The sequence below is a fragment of the Carettochelys insculpta genome, chromosome 29 (assembly GCF_033958435.1).
Source record: "Carettochelys insculpta isolate YL-2023 chromosome 29, ASM3395843v1, whole genome shotgun sequence".
Taxonomy (NCBI): Eukaryota; Metazoa; Chordata; order Testudines; family Carettochelyidae; genus Carettochelys; species Carettochelys insculpta.
In genome coordinates this window covers 11,892,881-11,901,982 of record NC_134165.1, presented here as the reverse complement: position 1 = coordinate 11,901,982, position 9,102 = coordinate 11,892,881, and the positions used below count along the sequence as shown (strand labels likewise).

General features: G+C 52.8%; 1 protein-coding gene across 3 annotated transcripts; it reads left to right on the top strand.

The window, feature by feature from the left end:
- Positions 1-3,115: 3,115 nt before the first annotated feature.
- Positions 3,116-8,496, top strand: MFSD5 (major facilitator superfamily domain containing 5). Of its 3 annotated transcripts, none has more exons than XM_074979591.1 (2): positions 3,116-3,251; positions 6,539-8,496. In XM_074979591.1, exon 2 carries the CDS (start codon positions 6,587-6,589, stop codon positions 7,943-7,945), a length of 1,359 nt encoding a protein of 452 aa, XP_074835692.1. In that variant the 5' UTR covers positions 3,116-3,251; positions 6,539-6,586; the 3' UTR covers positions 7,946-8,496. The 3 variants fall into 3 exon arrangements, with proteins under 3 accessions (XP_074835692.1, XP_074835695.1, XP_074835694.1); XM_074979594.1 differs by having other exon boundaries at positions 3,159-3,181; XM_074979593.1 differs by lacking the exon at positions 3,116-3,251 and adding an exon at positions 4,099-4,121.
- Positions 8,497-9,102: the final 606 nt, after the last annotated feature.

The window sequence follows — 9,102 nt, the reverse complement described above, 5'->3', positions numbered from 1 at the left end:
TACAAAACGATCTGGAGAATTGGTCCAAGGCAAACGGGGCGGGGGCGAGGGATAGCTCAGGGGTTTGAGCATTGGCCTGCTAAACTCAGGGTGGTGAGCTCAATCCTTTAGGAGGCCATTTAGGGAGTGGGGTACATAGATGTCAGGGATGGTGCTTGATCCTGCCAAGAGGACAGGGGACTGGACTGGATGACCTCCCAAGGTCCCTTCCAGTCCTAGGAGATGTGTGTGTATCTCAGTAAGGACAAATGCAAAGTACTTCACTGGGGGATGACCAATCAGTTTCACACACCCAGGAGAAGGGACTCCCGAGGATGGAATGCTGCGGGAAGGGATTTAGGGGTATTGGTGGACCACAGGCTAAATATGAGATGTGGCACTTTAGAGACTAACAAAAAGATTTATTCAGTGATGAGTTTTCATGGGACAGACCTGTGATGGGGTTTGGGGTCCCCAAGCTCTGCACCCCATCTGCAGGCAGGAGTGACTCTCACTCAGCAGGAGAACAGCAGGTTTATTAGCTGACAGGACACAGCATCTTGCAGAAGAGTCAGTACCGCAGGCAGAGACAGCCAGTCCAAGCCATGTTTGGGAGAGGGGGGGCCGCCAGGGCCTTGCCCCCTCCTCTGCCTCTCTCTCTCCCAGCCCAGACTAACTGCTTTCCAGCTCCTACTTCCAATTCAAACCCCTCAGGCTCCACCTCCTCCTTCATCTGCAGTCCAGAGGTCTGGACTGTTCACCTCCGTTACCCTCAGCAGCAGCCCCACACCCTCTGTGAGCCACACACACACACATCCCCCACTATATCACAAGACCCACTTCATCAGATCATGAAATCTCACCCCCGAATAAATCATTTTGTTAGGCTTTAAAGTGCTACATTGCTGCCGCTTTGTTTTGCTAGAGTACAAATGAACACGGCCACCGCTCTGTTACTAAGCTGCATCTGGGTTACCAGTGTGGCGCTTGCCAAAGAAGAATGATTCTGGGGTGCATTAGCAGGAGTGCTGTGATGAACAAGGTCCAGGAAGTAATTCTGCTCTGCCCTGCGCTGATCACGTCTCACCTGGAGGACTGTGTCCTGTTCTGGGCCCCATGTTTCAGGAAAGATGTGATGAAACTGGAGAGGGTCCAGAGAAGAGCAAGTAAATGATGAAAAGTCTGGACAGTATGTCCTGGGAGAGAAGATGAAAAGAACTGGGCTTGTTTGGTTTGGAGAAGAGATGGCTGAGAGGGGATGTGGTAGCAGCTTTCTAGTAACTAAAAGGTGTTTCAGGGAGAAGGGAGAAAAATTGTTCTCCTTGGCTTCTGATAGGACAAGAAGCAATGGGCTTGAACTGCAGCAGGGAAGGTTTAGGTTGGCCATTAGGAAAAACGTCCTTACTGTCAGGGTGGGTAAGCACTGGCATAAACTGCGTACGGTGGTCGTAGAATCCCCATCACTGGAGATATGTAAGAAGAGGTTGGATAACTATCTAAGAGGGATGATCAGGTTCTAGCTGGTGCTTGGTCCTGAGGTGAGGGCAGGGGGCTGGACTTGATGAGGGGCAGACCTGTGCTCAAACAGCCTGACGGCAGAAGTGGCAGCTGTGCTGTGCAGCCTGAGCTTCCTTGCCTTGGCCGCACATGGTGTGGGGAGGCCTGCGGGCCAGCAACAGCCGCATTGTGCAGAAACAGCATCAGGCCGTGTGTGCGTTGCTCCGCTCGCACATCGGCTGGTGCACAGGAGGTCGGGGAGGGACTGCTGAAGCAGCCAGAGCCATCCCATCCATAAGACGGGCAGGGTGGCCATCCCAGGCCCTGCGCAGCCACCCCAGCCATCCTATGGATTGCGGGGGGTTGTGGATTACCTCAGCCAGGCCTCAGCCCCTGGTAATCTCCATCCAGGCTGGTTGGCGAAGGGGCAGGGAGTCAGGTGTAGGTAGAGCTGGGGGAGGGATGGAGTGGCCCATTGGGAAGGGTGAGAACGCACCCCCCATACCCCCCCATCTATGGGCCTGAATACATTTTGTTATGTGCACCAAGGCAAGTGCAGATGTGTGCCACCAATAGAATCACATGCTACTGCCTGGGGGTGTTCTGTAAATCAGCTGAGCAGCACCTGAATCTCCTGAGCAGCCGCTCACACACTCAGTTTACAGGGAATGTTATCTACCTATCTATCTATTTCCACACGCCCCATCTATCTATCTATCTATCTATTCCCACACACCCCGTCTATCTATCTATCTATTCCCACACACCCCATCTATCTACCTATCTACCTATCATCTATCTATCTATCTATCTATCTATCTATTTCCATACGCCCCATCTATCTATCTATTCCCACACGCCCCATCTATCTATCTATCTATCTATTCCCACACGCCCCCTCTATATATCTATTCCCATACGCCCCATCTATCTATTTATCTGTCTATCTGTGTGCACCCAGCAGAATGCTGAGATGGTATCTCAGCACTACACAGATCAACCTTTGCACTCAATGTCTCTGCTCCAAAGGGACAGGATGAAAAGAGTGAAGCTCCATTTTAAGAAAAGGCAACCGACAGTGCAGTAGTGACTCTGGACTAACTCCGCCAACGCGGCCAACCCCAATATTCAAGCATCTGAGTCATGCAACAGGCTTAAAAATAATGAGGATTTTTTAAACCAATTTTGGGATTCTTTTGTTCCTTTTGGGAGTTTTAGCCTTCAGGGCTGATGATTTCTCTGTAGCCCTGGCCGAGCAGGGGCTGAGAATGCTGTGGAAGTGACGCCTTCAGCTGCAGGCAGGGCAAGGCAGAGGGTGTGTCGTAGGCTGAGGAAGAAAAATGATGCCTGGTGAGGTGGAGTGGTTATTATGGCCCTAACCTTGGTGATTCAGGTTCAAGTTCTGGCTGTGTCCCTGGCTTTGTGTGACTTGGGCCGTTCACACAGACCCTGCCGCCACCACTTCGCACTGCACAGCAAGTTGAGGTATAAATCGATGGAGCTCCAGCCTTTGGCTCCTGTGCCTCAGTGTCCCATCTGTAAAATGGGTTTACAGCGCCCGGAGCCCGAACGACTCGGCAGGAGACCAGCGCTGGCCCTGAGGGCGGGGCTAAGGAGGCGCCCCTGTCACGTGACCACCCTAGCATGGCGGTGCCCTGAGCTGCCTCGGACGGTGGCCGGCAGCGTGTTACGGAAGCGGGTCGGGGTGCGTGTGGATGGGGCGGGCGGTGGCGAGGAGCCCCCCCCCCTTCCCTCCCTCTGAGCGAGCGGGGCAGGTGAGGGGCTGAGCGGGGGAGATACCCCAGAGCGGGAGGAGGACGAGTGGGGGGGGGGGCGCTGGAAGGAGGGAGCTGGAGGGGACGGAGAGTGAGGGAAGCACTGGGGAGAGTGGGGCGAGGGGGCTCTGGGAGGAGTGGGGGCTGGAGGGGGCTCTGGGGTGAGGGGGCTCTGGGAGGAGTGGGGGCTGAAGGGGACTGGAGTGAGGGGATTCTGGGAGGAGTGGGGGCTGGAGGGGGCTCTGGGGCGAGCGGGTTCTGGGAGGAGTGGGGGCTGGAGGGGGCTCTGGGGCGAGGGGGCTCTGGGAGGAGTGGGGGCTGGAGGGGGCTCTGGGGCGAGGGGGCTCTGGGAGGAGTGGGGGCTCTGGGGTGAGGGGATTCTGGGAGGAGTGGGGGCTGGTGCAAATGGTGTGGGAGAAGGGGGCATGGAAGAGTGGGGGCTGCTGGAGGCTGTGGAGGAGGGGAGGGTTTGTGAGCTGTGGGGCAAGGCTGGTAGGGATTGTGGGAGAGGGAGGGTTCTGGGATCAGTGGGGTCAGGGAGGTTCTGGGATGCACGGGGAGCTGGAGGGGGCTCTGTGTGGTGTGGAGGACTGGAGGGAATGGGGGTAGGGGAGGTTTTGGGAGCATTGGGGGGGTCTCAGGGGAGAGGAGGCTCTAGGAGGTGTGGGGAAGGGGCAGCACTGGGAGGAGTGTGGCAGAGAGGAGGCTCTGGGATTAGTAGGGAGCAGGAGGGGGGCTCTGGGAGCAGTTGGGAGCTTCAGGGGGCTTGAGTGAGCTCTCAGGGGAAAGGAACGCTCAAGCTTTGGGAAGTGGTGTACTTGGGGGAGAGCAGAGCTGGGGGTACCTTTTGTGTGAGGATGGAGGTCTGAGGTGAGACTTCCCAAACCTGCCGTGTATGATGCTCTCTTCTGTTAAAATGTTTCCTGCCATTAACAGGGCCGCGCTTGTCGCTTTGACCAAATTTGCAGCACACCCCATTTCTATTCTAGTCAGTGTCTCCAGAGCACAGGAGTCAGTGCAGTGGTGATTCCAGAAGGCCTTATTGGACATGCTGGGCCCCAGCAATCTCAAGTTCTTTCACATTTGATCCATCCTCTGGCCTACCTGGGAGGTGGGAGAGTGTTGGTCAGAGGAAAGCTTTGATGTCCTTTATGAGTTTGTAGGAGGCTCTCAGGCTAGAGCACAGATGTTCTTAACACAAGTTGCAATTTTCATTTCATAGGCTTAACATTGAACTGAGTATGCAGGCTAACCTGCTCTTTCACTTGGTGAGCAGAAGAATCTCTTTAGGGTAGGTTGGAGGCATGTAGGCAGGGCAAAGCAGGTGGGTCTGGCTGTGTCCCATCCTACATCGTTCTTCTTTTATGATGAAACAGGATTTTTGCCTCCAGAGGTTTCCGACTGATATCTTTCATCACTGCGTTAACACCTCCCTCCTCCAGCCTCCCCTTCCCCTGCAAAAAAAAGGTCTGTTTAAAAGGTAGAACTACAAAGAAACTCCACAAGAGCATGTAAAGTGAAGGAAGACACAGGTTCAAGGGGAAATTTTTTGGGAGAAGGGGGGTCTGGGTGGAGTGGGGGGACTGGAAGGGACTCGGTGGAGGGAAGGGGATTAATGGAGGAGATGCTTCCAGGCACTTTCTGGCAATCTTATCACTTCTAGGAGACCCAAGGGAAGCCACACCATGGTAACGTGTGAGGACTGGCTTTCAAACGGAGAGCGTCTTTTTGTAGTTTTTCTGTAAAAATGTGCCGAGTTGGGAGTTAAAATCTCCGATTCAAGTGGCCTTCATGAATCTTTCTTTCAGGAGAAGAGCCATAGAGCCACAAATATCACACTGCAGATCACATGCGTGGGTTTTTTTTTCCCCCTTCACTGTCACTATTATCCTCTCACATGACCTGAGGTTAGGAAAACAGGATGTAATTTTTTTTTCCCCTGGCACTTGGTTGGATGCAATAGCTACTCTGTCCAACAATCTGTTGGTATCAAAACCTTTACATCCATTCACAATGAAGAACTACCAAAGATCATGAAACTAACTGTACCCTCTGTGGCCTGGCCTTCACTACCACATGCTACCGGGTTACTACATAATAGTGCAGCTAAGTTAGCTGACATTTTATATCCCATGACTTTGTAGTTGGTATAGACAAAGACCAGTTGGAGTCAGTATTGTTGCTAGTTTTGGTTAAAGCCCAGAGGAACAAGACAGGAGAGGGCATAGTGTGGTGTAGCGAGGCCATTGGTCTGAGTTCAGGAGACCTGGCTTCAAGTCCAGCTGAGACAGACTTCCTGTGTGACCTTGGACAAGTCACTTAACTTTGTCTGACAGATCTGAAGTGCTGTTGGGATTTGAGGGCCCTTCCCGATAGAAGGATGGCAGAATGCAGCGAGGTCAGGTTTTGGCAGAGGGATAGCTCGGGTTTGAGCATTGGCCCACTAAACCCAGCATTGTGAGCCCAGCCCTTGAGGCGGCTAGTTAGGGAGCTGGGTCAAACAGGTGTAAGGAAAAAAAATGGGGATGGTGCTTGGCCTTATCAGGAGTGTAGGGGACTGGCCTTGATAACCTTCCAAGGTTCCTTCAAGTTCTATAAGATGCGTGTTTCTGAATATTTGCCCATATGGGTTGGAGGGCAGGCAGAGGAGTCCTTGACATTACCCTGTAGAATGGTCTAAAGGTCTAGATCACCTAGTTGGTATCTCAACCTTTGGCTCATGCAAGATAGCTCCCTTCAGTGTATTCACCAGTGTTTTATCCTGTCCAGCTTTGGCCACCCTAAGCAATGGTGCTTCCAGTACTTCCCTCGCAGAGACTCTTCCACAGCCAGGTAGATCACAGTCCCCCAAAAGTGTCCCTAATTCTCAGACCAAGTTTTCCTTTGCTTGATTCATCCCATGATTCCCATTTACACACCTCTTCCCCTCTCCTTGGGCCACCCACCTGAACAATCCCTGGCTGCCCTTCCGATCCTCTGCCTCATCTGCCTGTTGGCACTCAGAGTGAAGTGGGCTTATAGCTCTGAAATTGCAGGAGTGCTGTATACCCAGTTAAGAACAGAAAGGCCACAGTGCTCTAGGAAGGAGAGAGTATCCCATAGTGGGTGCTTGTCCACTCCAGCTCCCATGTGCATGGAAGCCTGAGGTTAAGTCTCCAAACACAGCCTGCTTGACAGCAGGGCAATGGATCACAAACAGCTGCTGTCCCTGCTGGCTGTTATAAATCCAGTAAAGGTGGCTTTCCCATCCATGTCTCACTGCATGCTCTGCTCTGCTCTTCTCTCAGGTGCTTCGGAGTAGACCCCAGCTGGGGCACATGATGTTTTGAGGCACCATGCTATTCACTGCATATGTCGCCTTTGCTGTCCTGCTGGCAATATGCATGGGTTTGGAGTTCTCTGCCTGCCGTGCCAAGCTCACTGGCAGCGCTTGTACCAACCCTGCCTTCCTGCGGTTCCAGCTGGACTACTACCAAGTGTATTTCCTGGCGCTGGCAGCCGACTGGCTACAAGGCCCCTATCTCTATAAACTCTACCAGCACTACCACTTCCTGGAGGGCCAGATCGCCATAATTTACGTCTGCGGCTTTGCCTCCAGCGTGCTCTTTGGACTAGTCTCTAGCTCCTTGGTTGACTGGCTGGGACGCAAGAAATCCTGCATCCTGTTCTCCCTGACCTACTCGGTCTGCTGCCTCACCAAGCTCTCTTGGGATTATTTTGTGCTGGTCGTGGGGAGGATATTAGGGGGGTTGTCCACTGCCCTGCTGTTCTCCGCCTTTGAGGCATGGTATGTCCATGAGCATGTAGAACGGCATGACTTCCCAGCTGAGTGGATCCCGGCCACTTTCTCGAGGGCCACCTTCTGGAACAACGTCATTGCGATCGGAGCTGGGGTAACGGCCAACTTCTTCGCTGAGTGGCTGGGTTTGGGTCCTGTGGCCCCATTCATGGTCTCCATTCCGCTCCTCATGCTGGCCGGCATCTTTGCCATGAAGAATTGGGATGAGAACTATGGCAAGAAGCGGGCGCTGTCCAAGATATGTGTCGATGGTTTGAAGTGTCTCCTGTCTGACAGGCGCGTCCTGCTCTTGGGTACCATCCAGGCCTTGTTCGAAAGCGTCATCTACATATTCATCTTCCTCTGGACACCCGTCCTCGATCCCCACAACCCACCTCTGGGAATTGTTTTCTCCAGCTTCATGGCTGCCAGCATGGTGGGGTCGTCGCTGTACCGTATCGCCACCTCCAAGAAGTACTACCTCCAGCCCATGCACATCCTTTCTCTCTCTGTCTTGATGGTGTTCTTTTCTCTCTTCATGCTGACTTTCTCCACCAACCCTGGGCAGGAGAACCCTTCTGAGTCCTTCTTGGCCTTCTTGCTCATTGAGCTCTCCTGTGGACTGTATTTCCCTGCCATGGGCTTCCTCCGGCGGAAGGTAATCCCTGAGAAAGACCAGGTGGGCGTCATGAACTGGTTCCGCATCCCCCTGAACCTGCTGGCTTGTCTTGGCATGCTCATCCTTCATGACAGCGACTACAAGACGGGTACCAGGAACATGTTCACCATATGCTCCGTGATGATGGTGATGGCGTTGCTAGCCGTTGTTAGCCTCTTCACCGTGGTTCGGAACAACCTGGAGCTCAGGGTGCCTAGCCTGCAGGGGCAGAATGAGCTGTCTTCCCCTGAACTTTGATCGCATGCCTGGCATGACTGACTCCCTTTGATATAATCTCTCAACAGCTTAACGCTTGGAGCATCGTGACTCTGGGCTCGAAGGGTAGTCTCTGAGTGAGAGAGAGCTGCTCTGAGGACTCTCTCCTTGGTATTGGAGCCGGGCCAGTACTTTCTGACTCTTCCTTGGATAAACGTTATTTCAAACAAAATATATACAGATCACAAGGAGCCTGGTGAGACCCTGTCAAGCCTTGTTTGTTTCACCCCATCCAAGCATTCCTGCTTCCCAAAACTTCCTAACCAGGGCCTTCAAACCCTGGGAGTTCCCTCTTTGCCTCCCCACCTCTTCTGTTCTAGAGCTGCTGAGTTTAGAGGTTGTGGGGAAATCCCAGGTGGCGGAAGCACATGTCACAGCTGTTTGGCTCCTAACTTTACTGGTGGGGAGAATGAGCAAAGAGACTCTCTGCACACATTGGAGGCATTGACCCCAGTTGCTGCATGAGCCAAACTCCACACCCCGCCACTCTATTATTTTTTTAATTAAAAGATAAATAAAACTCTTTCCTTGGAGAGAAATTCTGCCCGATTTTCTTCCTTTGTGTCGTGAAGTCTTGCTCACGAGGTGTGGAAATTTAATTACTGTTACGGTGGTTGGTGCAAGGGCTGCAACCCCCCTCTTGGTGGCACTTGGATTTGTTGTGCCCAGGAGATGACTCGGGGAGGGGTGCTATTAATTAGGATTTTAATTCAAGTAGATCTTAATCCCCCTTTCCCAACACTCGGTCAGACAGGGCTGAGTTTGCGAACCTCTCTGTGCTGCTGGCTGTCATGGATTACCTGGTTCAGGAAGCATCTGGCTTTCTGCCACTGCATGAACATTGAATAGAGAGCTCCTCCCAGCAACCACAACCTCAACCCTAACTGGGAGTCCTGAGCTTCGTGTACACCACAGCTTAGAGCAGATCTTCTGACTGCTGCCGTGGGTGTGTTCCCACGGAATGCAGTTAGTCCTCCTTTGGAACCATGGCAGCCAACAAGGATGAGTTGCCCTTGGCAGTCATGCAGGTGTAGACTTGTCTTCCTGTTTCCTACTCAGCTGTTTCAGGTGGAACTAGTTTAGTCAGTCTTCTTCATTGCCAAGTGCATTACTCCATGTGCTGTTGGTGCTGTTCTTTG

Bases quoted from the DNA above. Each gene is read 5' to 3' on its own strand.
- MFSD5 (XM_074979591.1), top strand. From the start codon at position 6,587: ATGCTATTCACTGCATATGTCGCCTTTGCTGTCCTGCTGGCAATATGC.